At 38.2% G+C, this 18128-nt stretch overlaps 1 protein-coding gene across 1 annotated transcript; it reads left to right on the top strand.

Moving 5' to 3' along the window:
* On the top strand, nt 1–15027 carry LOC105279211 (cyclic GMP-AMP synthase). The gene is made up of 8 exons (XM_026968956.1): nt 1–9; nt 98–235; nt 9892–9936; nt 10026–10187; nt 12259–12381; nt 12449–12635; nt 12886–12945; nt 14858–15027. The coding sequence occupies exons 1-8, from the start codon at nt 1–3 to the stop codon at nt 14884–14886; spliced, it is 753 nt and encodes a 250-aa protein (XP_026824757.1). The 3' UTR covers nt 14887–15027.
* The last annotated feature ends 3101 nt before the right edge of the window (nt 15028–18128 follow it).

Raw genomic sequence — 18128 nt, 5'->3', positions numbered from 1 at the left:
ATGACTAATGTAGTTTTTGCAAAACATAATGCTTAATCTAAATTAAATTAAATCTAAATTAAAAAATTTAAATTATATTTCTTCTTTATGTTCATAGGTACGAATAAAGGTACGAAAATCGGGGCCAGCATTTACTTTATCGGTGGAGATTCCAAATTACAAAGTAATTGCCATCGATCTAGTCCCCGTCTTGGCATTTCATAATCAGCCACCGAACTGTAAAACATTACATTTGGTAACATTACAAACCATTACCTTATACTTATGCATTATAAAGGATACAGCTCGAATAACCTTGACTTTGACATGTGGCGTTTAGATGACAATCCTGAGCAATTATAATACCAAAAGGTAGTAGCCAGCGCTTGTTATTTATTAAAAAGTTATTAACAAAATATATGAAATTAAAGTTTGAAATTCCTTACGTTAAAAATTTAAGTGAGAACAATAGACGGAATTTAATGCGTCTTGGTTTCAATATTTCTATACATGATACCAAGAAGTTTGATTGTATTATCAAATGAGGAAAAGACACAAAATTGACTATCTAAATTATGATTGTTAGATTGAACGAACTTACCTAAGTGAAGTTCGATCCTAATTATGCCCTTGATCTCGTTCGGATGGATAACTATGTAGTCGTGCACGCACCTCGACAACAGTGTTTATAATAACACCAAAAGTAAAAAGCGATAAGTCGCGCGCTGCGCCGCGCCTTCCGCGCGCCTGCGCATCTCGCGTGTCTCACGTCCTCATAAGTTCATATAATCCTAGGCAAATCGCTATATTTAGGGAGGGAGAAATAGAAAGGGGTGGAAGGTCCATCCGGACGAGACCAAGGGAATTAGGATCGAACTTCACTTAGGTAAGTTCGTTCAATCTAACAATTATGCCCGTTGAGATCTCGTCCAGATAGATAATTATGTAGTTGTTCAAATCAGCGATTTGCCGCAAAACATGACACCCAGGACAGGAAATCAATGTGAAAATGACATATTACAAATCTGCAACAAGATGCTATGCATAAGAAGCCATCATAAGAGGAATACGCGTATGCACCTAAGCTATAGGCTATACGGTATTAACAAATGTATGATCCCACAGTGATAAAGGCAAAGTCCTTTTTCCGTTTTTCTTTTTTTTGGAAACATGATCCATATACTTGGCGTCGCGACGCTACCGCGTCGCTTGATACGCATCCTTATTCCTGACTTTCCTCAAAGTCAATCCGATGTGTCTCTCTGTGACTAAATCAAGATTCCTTTCCTGGGCCGCAGCTCCAGACATCACAGACTGACTAGACGTAAGCGCAGAGAATACCACAGCGTTCACTCCACTTTCCACTAGGCCCTGATTAAACCAGAAACTTACTATCTGTAAAATAGCCGCTGTAAATGATAAATGTCACGAAATATAAACCGAAGATCTCTCTACACAGATGTAATTTATTAGGATAAAGTAAGAGGGCCAAAGAAGAGATAAAAAATCTTATTCATGTAATGTTCCCTAAAATGGAACAATGCAAGGATTCGCATGTTTCTCAACACTAGAGAAACGGAGTGAAACCTGAGGGCAGCCCTGATATAGTAACTCAATTCGAGACGGAAAGTTAAAAAGGAAATATTCATCCCTCATTAGAAGAGGTATGGGAGATAAGAAAGGAAGAAAAAGATTGAGTCCGATGACTCGTACCGAGGGCAGGGAGAGTTAGACTCTTTGCGATAGCAATCCAGGCGAAAATCATAAGGGTAAAATAACGGACAGCCTGGATATCACGAAGGTCGGAATCCATCCGAAAATGGACGCAATCACTGCGGTTTGAATACTGCAGTGCCTCCTAGCTGGAAATTCTAATTACTGAAGGAAATCAACGGGAAATAGAGAAGCGTCCGCTGATGCTGGCGAAAATACCCTCACGAACGCTGGCGGAGTGCTGCTTGACAGTTGATTTTTTAGTAAAATCGAGTGACACGTGAGGGTGCTTCCCTGATACTCTGTCAGCCTTCCGGGAAAAGACCGTCCACGCCGGAAGATGACCTCCGAAAGGTGAAAGAAGAAAAGGACAAGATGAAGGCGCAAAAAATACGAGGTCGAAAAAAACGAGGTGACCTAAAGTACAAGGTGACAGAACAAAGACAGTTCGGCCTGTAAGAGCTACCGAAGCATCACCCGTCTCCGCATCTGCCTCGCGACCGCCCTTGCCGCTGATGGCAGAGTATAGGCTTGACGCTTCAGCGCCATCCTCGTAGCAACACTGCCTAGGTGTGAAAATTTTCCTTTCCCTGGGATAGTAAACGCACTCCATGCAATTGCATCAGGAATTGATTCAGACACGTAAGTGTTGCACTCATTGCTGAAAAAAGATACAGGTAAATTTAACTAAAAAAAACGCATCCAGGCCGCTATACAAACCCTTCCTCCCGAAAAAACCTTCAGTAACAGGAGCTGCGATGCGAGATTCAAGAATAAAATTGTCTCTAAGACATCAAAGAAGCGTATAAAATGCAAAAAGAGAGATATCTCGATCCACATACTGGTGCTCAATCTGTTCCAGGACGAGTGTATATCACTTGGACACAGTACAATTGGACACGTTACGAATGAACACGGTGCAAATGGACACGACACTTTGAACACGGTTCAATTGGACACCATTCAGTTGCGCACTATTTTATTTGGACACAGTGGCTTTTGGACACTTAAGAAAATATGCACTGCTCAACTTTAACAATTACTATCTTCGTTTTGTAGGGCAGAGCGACACTTTTCTCTTCTCAAACCTTTGTTTTTACGCACATCGATTGAGTACATTTTCATCCAAATTTGAGGTGAGCGGGTCAAACTTAACATTTACCTAATTTTTATTCTTTTCCATTTGTTATATACAGTTGGAAAATTTGTGTTTTCTTGTTAAAAAATATGCCGGTTAACATTTTTGTGTTAAATATTTAACACATTCATGTGTTAATTTAACATGTTGCTGTTGTGTTAATTCAACTCAAGTGTTAAATTTTTAAAACAACTAAAAAAAGTGTAAAAATTACACATTGTGCACCTATTTTTAATTTTACACAATATACAGGGTGTTTCTAAAAAGTCTGGTCAAACTTTAACCATAGATGCTACGTATCAAAACAAAGCAAAATGTCCATATAAACATGGGTCCGGAAATGTTCCCCTTCTGAGATAACACAAGATAAAGTCACTTCATAGGCTTCTTTGGCTCAATTACTGTAGTAATGTTTTTTTTTGTTTCGTCGCGGAGAAAACCTGCGCCAGGTTCAATCCCGGCCTTGGGGGAGCGGGGGATATGGGGAATTTTACCACTCTAAGAATCGGGGAGTGACGCCCAGTTGCACACAGAATAAATCGGACACAACAGATTTAGTGAATCGGACACGGACCCAATCGGACACAATAAGAAACGGACACAGTGATAATCGTACACAACGCTAATCGGACACAGTGGCAATCGGACACAGTGCCAATTGCGCACAGTAGGAAACGGACACACAGTGGTTGCAATCGGACACAATAGGAAATGGACACACGGTGGTTGCAATCGGACACAGTAGGAAACGGACACATGATGGTTGCAAACGGACACAGTAGGAAACGGACACAGGTTCCGTGACAGTTTTCCTAACCTGGAAATGTTACTTGTAAGGACTTTTCTATTTCAATTTCTTTATATGGCGTAGCAATGCTACCATGCTTACTTTGCGCATACGTGCAATATTTAATAAATTTAGAAAGCATATGCTGAGAGTATATGAAGCGAGGTTCCACGCAAAGCAAAGTTCTACATTGTAACTTCCACGCAGTACTTTTGGTTACCCCAAAGTTTTGTTATTTTTTTATGTGGAAGAGTACTAGGTGACGGGCAAAGCCCAAGCATATACTTTCCTAGTATAAAAAATTAATAATATTAAAGAAAGTGTATACTGGGAAAGTATCCACACTGTATCCACGCATGTACTTTGCAAGACAAAGCAATGTTTACTCTACATCTAATTTTGACTCTTCCTTATTAGAATGAAACTGTCACGGAACATGTGTCCGTTTCCTACTGTGTCCGTTTCCTACTGTGTCCGATTGCAACCCCCGTGTGTCCATTTCCTACTGTGTCCGATTGCAGCCACTGTGTCCGTTTCCTACTGTGTGCAATTGGCAACCACTGTGTCCGATTGACAATGTGTCCGATTGCCATTGTGTCCGATTAGCGTTGTGTACGATTATCACTGTGTCCGTTTCTTATTGTGTCCGATTGGGTCCGTGTCCGATTCACTGAACCTGTTGTGTCCAATTTATTCTGTGTGCAACTGGGCGTCACTCCCCGTAGGCGAGGACGGACTTCACGGCGTTTTCGTGAGAGATTCCGGTGTCCCTCTGCCACTCGCTCGAGGCAGGCGACGACGGGATTTTTAGAGTGGTAACAATCCTCATATCCCCCGTTCCCCTAAGGCCGGGATCGAACCTGGCGCAGGTTTTCTCCGCGACGAAACAAAAAAAACATTACTACAGTAATTGAGCCAAAGAAGTCTATGAAGTGACTATCTTGTGTTATCTCAGAAGAGGAGCATTTCCGGACCCATGTTTATATGGACATTTTGCTTTGTTTTGATACGTAGCATCTGTGGTTAAAGTTTGACCAGACCTTTTAGAAACACCCTGTATATGTTCCGTATTATTAGTGACAAGTTTTATCTGTTAAAATTTACAGAAAACTATGTTGAGAGTAAAGATGTATGTAAAAATAACTTTTTTTTCGAGTTAATTTTATCATTAAAAATATGTTGATTTTACACAAAATTTATTTCAAATTACTTCGCAGTTTGCATTCATTTTGGGTTAAAATATTAACATAATATTAGTGTCACCATTTAACATATTCATATTATGTTAAATTAACACAAAAATTTATGTGGACCGTTTGGGACATGTGATATCTGTTAAATTTAACACAAATTTTTCAACTGTGTATATATTTCAACAAACGCGATATATTTTAAGCGTCCTAATGAATGGTGCATATCTTGCCCTGTCTAAATAAACGATGCGCGATTGAATGGTGTCCAAGTGAACGGTGTCCGACTGAGCAGTACAAATTTTCTTACGTGTCCAAAAGCCACTATGTCCAAATAAAATAGTGCGCAACTGAACGGTGTCCAATTGAACCGTGTACAAAGTTTTGTGTCCATTTGCAACGTGTCCATTTTCAATATGTCCAAGTGCGGTGCTCCCTTCCAGGACAACCGACCGGTTGAAGGCAAGGTTAGAAACCAAATTGCAAATATACGAAAGGACCGATGCATTAATAGAAAGCAGTCTTGGTAATCTGCTGCGAAACGAAGCATGGTTAGAAGTGGCAGTAAAGTTCCCATAGAATAATGAAAGGAATATTGCGGATTAGCGGTCACTAGTCGAGTATCTGAATCCTCACAAGAAGCGCCCAAACACGTTCAAAGTAAAAATGCTGAGGAGACTCCGTTAGTTTCATCAAAAACTAGGAGTTTTTCCCACTCATACCTCATAGGATAATATAAGAAGGTTCACATAGAGGCACCGCGTCTGAGCGGCTTTAATGCATACCCATGTTATCATTAATGATGTCTTAATGACTAATAAGTCCAAATTTATTTCTAGGAAAAAATTCTTCGTGGAACACAGACTCGATGATGTTTTCATCAGCGTATCATTTGCCATCATACAACCGATACAACCGATAGCGCATTTCCGTCGTCTCTGAGAGAGAAGACAGGCGTATTCCCTAACCTTCTGCAAAGTTTACGTTAGGGATTAAATAATCTGCAAGGAAACCACGATGAGGTCTATATGACCTGGAAGTCGAAGACCAATTCACCTCCTCGGGACACATAAATATCTCCGATCTAGTTGGTATCCTGGAATGCAGACAGTGATGATATCAGCACCGAAAGTCTCTAACGATCTCCCTCGCCATATAGTTGGATTTTGATATTCCATTTCTCATTATAAAAGTGTAAGCGGCGTAGGGAAGCAGGAAGGCAACGCGGTGAGCTCCCACAAACTTCAACGCCCTTGAAAATCATGGAAATTCATTGTACAAACGTGAGAAAATTCAGGCTAATAAGGCGTCTTCAGAGCCGAGAGTAACCAATTTGCGTTCCTGGGAGCATGAATAACAGTTCGCGCGTCCTCTAATTAGAGAAGAGGCAGCTCGATATGTGTATACAGGGTGTCCCAGACCTACCGAATCACCGCTTCAGGGTAGACTCCTGAGGTCATTCTGAGACGAAAGTTCCTCTTGCAAAATGTCGAGGGTGGCGTAGTTTCGGCGCTATAAAAGTTTGAAGATATCCTATGTGTAGAATTTTCTCGCGTTCAGGGACGGTAGATCGAAGTGGCCCTGCGCATCGCGCACACTTCAATTCGATCGAACTATTTTATGGATCAGAGTCAAATCCAAAGACCTCGCCGGCCAGTTCACACGTTTCTCCGCGATCGATCCATTTATCCGTGTATATCTCGTTAAACGCACTTCCGCGTGCACCGGGATTTTCGCGCGTTACCGTTCGACTTTCTGCGACATCGGCAGTACGATCGACGAGAAAAGATCTGATCCATGAAATAGTTCGATCGAATTGACGTGTGCGCGATGCGCAGGGCCACTTCGATCCACCGTCCCTGAACGCGGAAAAATTCTACACATGGATAGGATATCTTCAACCTTTTATAGCGCCAAAACTACGCCACCCTCGACATTTTGCAAGAGGAACTTTCGTCTCAGAATGACCTCAAAAGTCTACCCTGAAGCGGTGATTCGGTAGGTCTGGGACACCCTGTATACTTTGCGCAGATTAGGATAGATCGACTGTCACTCGATGATATCTATAAGATAGTCGTAAAGTACGTTAAGAAAAAGGTGCCGCAGGAACAAAGGCTCTCCTGAAACATAGAGGTTTCCGAGAGACAGAAATATAACAGTAATGAAAGTTCTGGCTCAAAAAGAAAGACTCTCGTTGATCGCAAAGAAATAAGATGAATCAGAGATCTCGTAATGCGTCCAACTCCATGGTTGAGCATGGCATTATTCAGCCAATGCGTATATTTATCCAGGCGATCGGCAGATCTTCGAGGCCGGGATCGCGACTGGGAAAGATGGTGACAGCTCAAGTGAACGGGGTCCTCTGGCTGGAGAATAATGGACCTTCCGATTTTCCAAATAATAAAATGACTGAAAACACGAAGCTGGATTCGCTGTTTCGTTGTCTGGCGAACCGGTTGAGCCTCTTTTCTAGTTGCAGACGACGGCTGCTGCTGTGGGCACTGTTGAATAATGTGCTACGAAACTTAGTATAACGTGGCCCCTGCAAAATCAGCTGTCAGTTTCAAAAACTCGCGCTTCTTTCAGCACTTCAGCGAGATACTGACCAAACACGGGCTCCTGGGCCCATAAAGACCAGGGAAGGATTACAAAAAACCTTCCTGGTTTGAGCTAATGAATGTATACTGCTAAAATGTATACGTGCCAGGACCGATCGTGCGTCGTCGTTAAAACGATTTTTGTCCTGCACGGTTTTCAGCCTTGTATAAATGCCATGTCTGAGATGCTCGGAGGTGTTGCGGAGATGCGACAGGGATCCACTTGTGCCTGAGCAAGTGATTGGTACGCCTGAGCAAGTGATTGGTACTCTTCTCGCCTATTGGCTGAAGAAGATTGCACGAAGAAATTGACCTATTATCTGATAAGGCCGGTGCTTCAAAAAAGGTCGGTACTGCCAGATCCTATACCTCAAAATAAGACAGAAGTTTAGCACAAGTGTCTATGCCTAGAACACTCATCGACTGATGACTGTCTGTCTGAAAAGGATTCAGCACGGAAAGGTTCCAACTTTATGTGCTCGAAAGCGCCGGATTGCTCTCATGTAGAGAAGCGACGCGCGCGGAGTCTGCGTCTTCTCTTCGGGTGCATCGCATCAGCGCATTCCAAGAGAGAGCGTGTGTCATTCGAATCGCCGGTCCTTGTTGCCGGTCAGCGAAAACGAGAAAATGCAGCGGGTGTTGTGCTCTCCCAAAAAACGCAGAAAGCACTGCCTGTGGGTTTGAAGAAGAAATCCTAACAGATCCTAAGAATCCGAAATCTCGCTGTCCGTAAATCAGCATGCCATAGATAAACGGAGGCCTTATTCTCACTGGCGTCGATCGGTGTCAATACAACCCAAAAACGGTGGGGGGGGAGGGGGGCAGAAGAAACCGTCGGTTATGTCCTCTCTTCGCCAGATATTGCCAAGAAAAACTGGGTCAACAAGAGGACATACCTGGTACAACGCCCCCGATCGCTTGTGCGACCGTCGGTTCTTCTTTGGTGTGCTCAAAGGCCAGTGACAAAGCCACAAAACCCGCTGCTGGAACCTCATCCACGTGCGTAATCTTCTCCCTCGGTGTCCTAATCCCTCGATGCCGCTAGCGCGAGTATAGGTTATGTTCGTTGTTCCGTCTGAAAAATAGCGTGATACTTTTCCGTTTCTCGCGGTTAGCAACGCTACCGCATGCCACACAAGACCGCTGATACCAAATAAGGGTAATAGCTCACCTGAGGTATCATGGAAGACTGCATCTCCGCCGACGAACGCGAACTCAACGGGCTATCTGGCCGCGAATTGTCTAGCGAGCGATCTCGCTATCTATACGCATGAGAGGAAAGCAGATCGATGATTTCGAGAGCCTCTATTCTCTCGAGCATTTCCATTTTACTTTTTGCCCTAATATGCTATGGCGTAACACGAAACTCACAAAGAAACTGAAAAAACACACAGATAACCTAAGCGAGTAACTTAACTGTTGTCAAGGAAAGCAAACAGAACACAGTGAAGACGTGAGGCGCGCGGGAGGCGCGGCGCAGCGCGCGAGTTATTGCTTTTGCTTTTGGCGGTATTATAAACACTGTTGTCGAGGTGCGTGCAGGAGCACGACTACATAGTTATCCATCCGGACGAGACCTTAACGGGCATAATTCTTGTTACATTGGACAGACCAAGAGACATTTAAAAACAAGAATCAAGGAATATATATTGGACACTCGACAATATATTATTGGGTTGTGCGGAAAGTTCGTGCGGTTTTTTAAGAGATGGCGTTAAAACATGTTTATCTATGTCGTGAATAACTTTAACTTATATATACATATTTTGAAAGAGGACATTTCAACGCATCATTTACGAATAAAAACATTTGGATTCATTGAGTTTTGTTAATTTTACATCAATTTAAAAATGGAAGAAAATAAGATGCATTTTCGACACATTATGTTATTTTATTTTATTATAAAATAAGGCAAGAATGCTGTTCAGACAACAAAAAAGATTTGTGCCGTTTATATAAGTGATGCAGTAGCTGAAAAAACTGTTGAGAAGTGGTTTGCTCGCTTTAAACATGGTGATTTTAACGGAGACCAACGACGCTCAGGTAGGCTTTCAGCGGTAGATGACGACCAAATTACAGCATTTAATTAATTGAAAATAATCCACACTACACGACGCAAGACATCGCGAAGATACTCCACATATCTAATTTGACCGTTGCACAGCACTTCTTGGAACACTTGGCTGTGTGAAAAACCACACGCATTTTCCAAACAACCCAATATATTAAGATTTTGGAGCTGCCTCCTCTATAATGCATGTGATTACCAAACTTTTTATTTTACAAAATATGCGTAACATAAAAATAAAATATGACAAGAGAACCATTAGTACGAAAAATTTATTGTATTTATTAACAAAATTTAAAATTTATTACATGAAATTGCAATTTTCAAGAATAATATTTATTTATTAGAATAATTATGCTTCCATAATTTTAGTTCAACATAATTTCCTAATTAAAAAAAGTTTTTGAATGATTTTTCAGAAAAAAATCAAATTAAAACATTTACTCGAAACACGGGTACAAAAGGTAAAGAACAAATCTTTTGTACTCGTTTATTAAATAAATAAGTTAAATTGTGCATTATTAGCTGCAATTAACTTGCCAGCGTTTTGCAGTTTCCTAATAGATATTGGTTTGCTGTACCTAAACCTTTGAACAACGATAGAGGCTATTTTGGCGTTGAAGAATATCGTTATTGGCGTATGTCTTTTTATGAATACGAAAAAGATATACTCTCTTGCAATGGACGTGCCAAGCCCATAATACGGCACTTAAAGGTATATAACAGTGCATATTTTATATTGTACTTACATGTATTATATGTACAATATTATATATTATACAGGGTGTATCTTAAAACGCGCCCACCAAGTACATAGTGTTATTCCTGAGGTGAGTTTAAGACGAAAATCCTAATACCAAAATATCGAGGCTATAATAGTTTTTAAATTGTAAGCATCTGTAATTAGCAAATTAGACTACCTAAAGTTGGTGCGCTCAGGCGCGGTACAACGCAAAGTGCTAAAGGCGAGAACTGACTGTTGCCCCTCTTGTGAAATTTCGATATGCGAAGATAAGATTGTTTTTGATAATGTTTTCATGCACTAAAAATTGTATTCCTTCTGTAAATATGTAAAATATTAAAAAATAGAAAAGATTCCTTTCTTTATAAAAACAATTATCTTTTATTCATAGTATTGAAGAAAATTTTATGGTAAGCTGTTTTATTTTTGGTAATTATGCATTATAGGGGAGTCAGCTCCGATGACCTTGACCTTGACATATGTTGTCAACAGTACCCTTCTGAGTTACCTTCAAAAGGTTTTAGCCGGCGCTCGTTGTTCATTAAAAAGTTATTAACAGAAATTAAACTTAACATTAACTCGATTAAAGCAGAAAATAATTTGTATACACCTGTTTTGTGCTTTTGGTTAAAATAAAGAATACTTTGTATTTATAAATAAACTATTCTATATATTAATAATTCACTGCTTTAAATAAATTTTAGGTTTCGCCCCTCTCCCCGCCGGGATCCGTGCCGTGTACCAAGTGATCAAAATCTGTGTGAAATTTGTTACACTGGCTCCGGCGGGGGGGGGGGGCGAAGCCCCTGCCCCCGCCCTCCCGCGAAGCGGGCTGAAAACGATGCCGATACCATCCCACACCGCCCCCTATGTCATTCGTTCCTAGTCCCCCTGCAGGGTAATTATGCATTTCCTTCATTTTGACCCTGAAGATGACCTTGTCATGTTGTTTGCCCGTTTTGACAATATCATAACTCCTAATTGTAGGCCAAAAGGAAGCTTTGTGCAAAGTTTGAACAAAATCGGAGGTGAGTCCCCTAATATAGAAATTTATCTTATTTTTTAATAGCATAAAAGATACTTTCTCTAAAACTCCTAAAAAATAATTGTCTAAAACAAATTACTATTTTTCTTAATGAATTAAAAATATGTCGACGCAATAATAATTCCGAATTTCTATTATGTCCCGACATAATTTTAATTCAATTATAAGAACTAATTCCTTTTAGGAAACCATGTTATAAGAGTTTGACATTAGAAAACGTATCTTTTATGTCATGAAAAATTAACTAAGAATTAACAATTTATCATAAAATTCTGTTCAATATTATGAAAAAGAGATAAATCTTTTTTATAAGGAAAGAAATGCTTCTCCATTATTAACTTTTTACATATTTTCTTATACGTTTTCTAATGTCAAACTCTTATAACATGGTTTTCTAAAAGGAATTAGTTCTTATAATTGAATTAAAATTATGTCGGGACATAATAGAAATTCGGAATTATTATTGTGTCGACATATTTTTAATTCATTAAGATAAATAGTAATTTGTTTTAGACAATTATTTTTTACGAGTTTTAGAGAAAGTATCTTTTATGTTTATGTTATTAAAAAATAAAACCGCTTACCATACAATTTTCTTCAATACTATAAATAAAAGATAATTGTTTTTATAAAGAAAGGAATCTTTTCTATTTTTTAATATTTTACATATTTACAGAAGGAATACAATTTTTAGTGCATGAAAACATTATCAAAAACAATCTTATCTTCGCATATCGAAATTTCACAAGAGGGGCAACAGTCAGTTCTCGTCTTTAGCACTTTGCGTTGTACCGCGCCTGAGCGCACCAACTTTAGGCAGTCTAATTTGCTAATTACAGATGCTTACAATTTAAAAACTATTATAGCCTCGACATTTTGGTATTAGGATTTTCGTCTTAAAATCACCTCAGGAATAACACTATGTACTTGGTGGGCGCGTTTTAAGATACACCCTGTATATTATATTATTATATGTTATATATAATTTTTTATCTTTAGAAATTTAGGGACACTCAACAATGGAAGAGTATCTCAAGCTATTATATCGAAACATTGTGTTTACAAGAGTTGGACATCTTTCAAAATTCCGATAGAGTATCATGTACTTCTTTATTTTTTACGGTATGTTTTATAATTCAGAAAATTTTATTTTAGTAAAGATCATAAAATAGTAATTAATTTTGTGTAGATGTTGGAGAAACTTTCTATTGTTTTTCATGATCGAAAACTAAACTCCTACTGGACCAATAATTTGAATTTATTAGATAATATCAGTGATGCGGAATTTCAAAATATGGAAGGAAGATTAAATAATATCATAAAAGATATAAAACGAAATATCAGAGATGATCCATACGTAATAGCTCGACATGTTTGTAAGTATTTATGTTTTGTAAAATAAGTACATAAATAAAATAATAAGTACAAATTAATTATATAATAAATGAGTATGAATATACTATACGTATCATATGGAAAATTTATTATGCAGATATAAAATTATGCAGGGTTGATAAGAAAACTAATATTTAATTATTTACTGCTATATAAAAGAATTGCTAACACTAAACTTAACATTAAGATTTAATATTGTATTAATGAAATATTGTAAAATTTTTATTACAGTAAATAACGCAGAATTTGACATGTTACACATTCAAGAGTCAGAACCAGAATCTGAATCTTGTGAGTATTAAATTTTTCGGATTGAAACTTTAATATTTAAAACTTTAATCTTAAAGATCGGCTCTTTCGCGATTTGGTCTTCCGTTAAATTACACAATAATAAGACGAGAAATGAGAAAGCGATCTTTCAAATCTATAATTTGCGTAAAAAGAAAATAAATAAAAGCTTAATTTCTTTTTTAAAAACACACCGAATTAAATTTGCGCGCTTAAAATTAAAAGAAGAATGTACTATTAGGTGTGCAAATTAATTCGGTGTTTCTTTTTTAAAAAATTGAACTTTTATTTATTAGGTGATAAACTTAATTCCTGCCGTTCACTACTAGATGGTGCCGGCTCCAACGCTGGCGAGTTTCGACGGTGAAATCGCATGTCTTTTGTAGTTTAGACATTGCTGAAAGTGATTCAGTCCTCACAGGTTAGATTTCTCGACGCCAAAGAGATTTTCCAATCGATTGAAAATGAACCGCGATAAGCTGTTTTTCCGACATGTGCTTCTTCACTACTTTGACCTCAAGAAAACCGCATTGCTTATTATCCGAAGTGTATGGTGATGAAACTCCATCGGAAAGAACATGTAGAGTTTGGTTTGAACGCTTTCGAAACGGTGATTTTGACGTAAGAGACAAAGAACGTCCTGGGCAGCCGAAAAAATTTGAAAATGTTGAGCTACAAGAATTGCTCCATGAGAATCCAACTGAAACGCTTTTAGAGTTGTCGAAAGTATTAAATGTTACTCCAATGGCTGTCTCAAAACGCTTGTACGCCATGGGAAAAATTCATAAGGAAGCGATATGGCTACCAGTTGTCAGAAAATGCCATTTTGAATCGTTTGTCTATCGCGACTTCTTTGCTTGCCAGGCAAAGAAAAAAGAGTTTTTTGTGGCGTATTGTGACTGACGATGAAAAATGGATTTATTTTGACAATCCCAAGCGGAGGAAATCATGAGTGGACCCCAGCTAACCATCCACTTCAACGCCGAAGAGGAATATTCACGGGCATAAGACCTTGCTCTGCATTTGGTGGGACCAGGAGGGTGTGCTGTATTACGAGCTCTTGCGTCCAAATGAAACCGTTACAGCTGAATGCTACCAACAGCAATTATGCCGATTGAGTGACGAGTTGATGCAAAAAAGACCATCCGTAGCCAACAATCGACGCAAAGTCATTTTTTTGCATGATAACGCTCAACCTCATGTTGCGAAAAGCGTGAAGCAGAAACTTCTAGAGCTTGAATGGGAAGTCCTCCCGCATCCAGCGTACTCTCCAGACTTGGCACCGTGGATTACCATCTTTTCCGGTCGATGAAACACGCACTTACGGACACACACTTCTCCAGTTACGAAGAAGTCTAAAAATCGGTGAATGAATGGATCGCCTCGAAAGACACCGCGTTCTATCATCGTGGGATTGCCCTGTTGCCGGAGAGATGGGAAAAAGTAGTAGAAAATGGAGGAAATTACTTTGATTGAGGTTCATTCATCTTCCCTTCGAAACAAATCAATTTTGGAGACGACAAAATGGCAAGAATTAAGTTTACCACCTAATAAAATGAACGTTTTTACACATATCTGTACAACATATTTGTTTTTAATAAAAATTTGAATTTTTTCTACTACTTTAAATTTTGATCGTTACAAATGTGTTATTGAATATAAAATTTCATGAAAACTGATTTCTCGTAAATTTTTTGAAAATGGAAAATTATTAAATTCTTTTCTTATTGTTTTATTGTAGTTATATTGTTTAATTTAATTATCAATAATTTAAAAAATTATCCGTAACAATTAAAACAATATGAAGATATGTATATTAGAAAAAAATAATCTTTTATCTGATATATTCGTTTTAATAGCAAACAGCGTATGTGTGTATAACTTCAAAAGTAACATGCATTACATTTTTTTACAGCGAATCAAAGCAGATGCGTGATTATCTAATTCGAGGAAGAAGTTAATACTGATGATGCAGCGTATCATTGCGAGACTTCGGCTTTAGTTTAAATGCTTATGTGACAAACTGAAATCTTTGTATTTGTAATGATGCGTTTCAAAATAATCAATTTCTCTGTAATGCAAAAATGCAATCTATTTATCAAGCGACGCGGTAGCGTCGCGACGCCAAGTACATAAAAAAAATAGCCGCATGAGAAATAGCCGCTTGATACGGCACTGGCACGGCATCGTCGAGGCGCTACCGTATAGCTTATCCGGAATTTCGTGTCACACAAACTTTCGATTAAAATATCTCAGGATCTAAAGCCGTAATCAAAAATCAAACGGCACTTTAATAACATAATATGGATGCAAGCTTTCGATCGCGACCATTCCGAACGCGATTGGTGCAGTCTATCCTGAGATATCGTAATCGTATGCTAGAATTGTGACGTTCCGGTTTCCTTAAGTTCCATCAGAGTCAGAAGTTTCAGACTCACGTACGTATGCTCGCACGCACACAAGCAAAGCGAGTTTGTTCGTAAAGTACGTTCACATTATAGGCGCGTTAGATTATGGAGAATTCACATTGCGTCTGATACGTTGAGTACATTTCAGTTGACGTTCGCCACGACACGAGCGTCTTCTATCTTTAGTGCTCACTGAATATTGAAACAAGATACACTAAAATTGAATAATACACTGACTATTAAATAAAGATATTGAATAAAGAATTAACATTTGTTTAAATGAAAAATAGCTAACTTTGCCATTTGTTGAGACATCGCGAATCCGCTTGCGCTGTCTTTTTCAGAATCATTTGTAGTTGTTTGTAGTGCTCTGTAATTGAACCATTCAAAAGTTATTAAAATTTGTTTAAATTAAAAAAAGCTAACTTTGCCATTTGGTGAGATATCGCGAATCCGCTTGCGCTGTCTTTTTCAGGATCGTTTCTAGTTGTTTTTTATGCTTTGTAATTGAACCATTTAAAAGTAATAAACAATTAAATAAATTGCAAAAAGCTAACTTTGCCATTTGTTGAGATATCGCGAATCCGCTTTCGCAGTCTTCTTTACAATCGTTTGTAGTTGTTTGTAGTGCTTTTCGTTTCATTTGTAGTTGAATCGAGATATCTCAACAAATGGCAAACTTAGCGTTTTGTAATTTATATATTTATTTTCCAAATAATTAATAATAAAAATAATAATCAATAACTAAGTATTTATAACCGCCAGGAAATAATGAATACAAATAATAAACAAATGTTCTTCGACCACCACTGGCTAAAAATATATTTAAAACGCACAATGTTTCGGCTTAATTTGAAGCCCTTATTAAGTGCAAACCAATTAACATCATTTTCTGTAAACAAGATATAATATAAGTACAAAGAACCAAAACAATAAAAATAAAATACAAATAATCACTAAATAAAACCTTACTGTTAGAAAATGATATATAATGTTAAAAAATGATATATAATATTAAGTTACCTTAATATTATATATTTATGCAATCATAGTGAAGCAAAAAACTTGGCGTGCCCGGGTCGTCTTACGATGCAATAGCTCACCATACAAAATACAGTACAAATCAAAATACTGTTACTCAAGTTTATAAGAATTTTGTAAGACATGTCCAATGCGATCCGGGCACGCCAAGTTTTTTGCTTCACTATGATTCTGTTGCTCATTTGAGTCAGTTTAAGCCCGTTTTATGATTTCATATCCATTTGTGAACAATTCACTTTTCAATAAATAATGATATACTTGGCTAATTGCATTGATTTCATGTATATTTTTGAAGAAATACATTTTCATAATACACTTTTTAGAAAGGTTGTTTTTTTATAATTACACTGTTTTTAGAAAGTTCGATACGTTTTATGTACTTGGCGTAAATATTTTTTCTTTTTTAAAAAAGATTTTTGTAGGGATCACATTGTCCAGATTTTTTAAACAGTCTTCTTCGAACAGTCGACCTATGAAAATGTTTTGCAACTACACTTCTTACCACGGTATTCTTTTGCTTATCACCTGGCGTGCTTCAGCATCGTTTAGGATTTTTGATATCGAATGTTATAATATTGTTACGTGTCCGGTCAGCCTCGGCTCCACACACGCTTCCACCACTCACTCCTTTTCACTCGCGCGCTCGCGGAAATAAGACTCGCGTTTAGAAAAGAACAGAATTTTATTCTACGAAACAATAAGCGTTGTAATGTGTAAATCAATCAGAGCGGCTCGCGGCACGTCCAGCTGAGATCACAGCTGAGCTTCAACTCGTCGTTCCGTCTTGTTTATTTACTCTTCCTTGGAGACCGCGTCGCTCGGAGATTCGCGTCTTCTGTCTTGCAGCCAACTCTCAGCTGAGACGACCGGCGGTATTGCACCGGGTGGCCAACCCGGACACAACAATATTTATTATAGTATAATTTATATTATGCCGGTAAATATGCCGATGAGGGGACCAGCCCTGATGACCTTGACCTTGACATATATTGTCCTGGTCGCCCTCCTGAGTGACTTTCAAAAGGTTTTAGCCGTCGCTCGTTGGTTATTAAAACGTTATTAACAAAAGAATTTTAATGATTTTGCAGGAATTTTCAGCTGCCCACACGAAATAAGAATTTGAATTTGATATATATTACAAAGGTCACCTCCCCGAATAACCCGCACTAAGTTTCAATCGTGGATTGTTGTTTATTAAAAAGTTATTAACAAAAGAAGTTTCGAAAGTATAGCAGTTATTTTGAATATTGAAAGCCCAAACAGTTAAATACAAAGTATTCTCTGCTTTAACCTAACCTAACCTAACCTAACCTAACCAGGTTGTAATATGTAATGTAAGAGTATGGCGTGATATGCGTAGTGCAATTCCTCGATACGGCATTAAGGAGAAACCATTGAACTATATCCTAACTGGAATGAGCACTGCTATTGTTCTCGGGTCACGTGACCCGTTTAGAAAGAGAGGGTGAAAGCAGGGTATAGCTGTCCTTTTTCAATCTGTACCATAAGATAGGTTAACGGTGATAATAGTGTTCATAGGTTATAGATACTGGGTTTAGTTGTTACAATGGTAAAGAATTGTAGTGTTACAGGCTGCAAAGCACTACGTGGCAGCCAAATAGTAATATCACGTACCATGCGTAAGTAAAAAAATAGATATACAGGGTGTTCCAGAATTGTGTATGAAGCTCTCGTGAGCGGGTAGAATGCATCGAACTGAGAAGAAAAGTCCTTTGC

The sequence above is a fragment of the Ooceraea biroi genome, chromosome 4 (genome assembly GCF_003672135.1).
Source record: "Ooceraea biroi isolate clonal line C1 chromosome 4, Obir_v5.4, whole genome shotgun sequence".
In the NCBI taxonomy this organism is placed as follows: domain Eukaryota; kingdom Metazoa; phylum Arthropoda; class Insecta; order Hymenoptera; family Formicidae; genus Ooceraea; species Ooceraea biroi.
Note: the sequence above shows the minus strand (reverse complement) of the source record. Positions and strands in the feature narration are given on the sequence as shown.

Bases quoted from the DNA above. Each gene is read 5' to 3' on its own strand.
- LOC105279211 (XM_026968956.1), top strand. The intron at 236-9,891 runs GTAACATTACAA...ATGATTTTTCAG, and splicing joins ACTGTAAAACATTACATTTG to AAAAAAATCAAATTAAAACA. The intron at 10,188-12,258 runs GTATATAACAGT...TTTTATCTTTAG, and splicing joins CCATAATACGGCACTTAAAG to AAATTTAGGGACACTCAACA.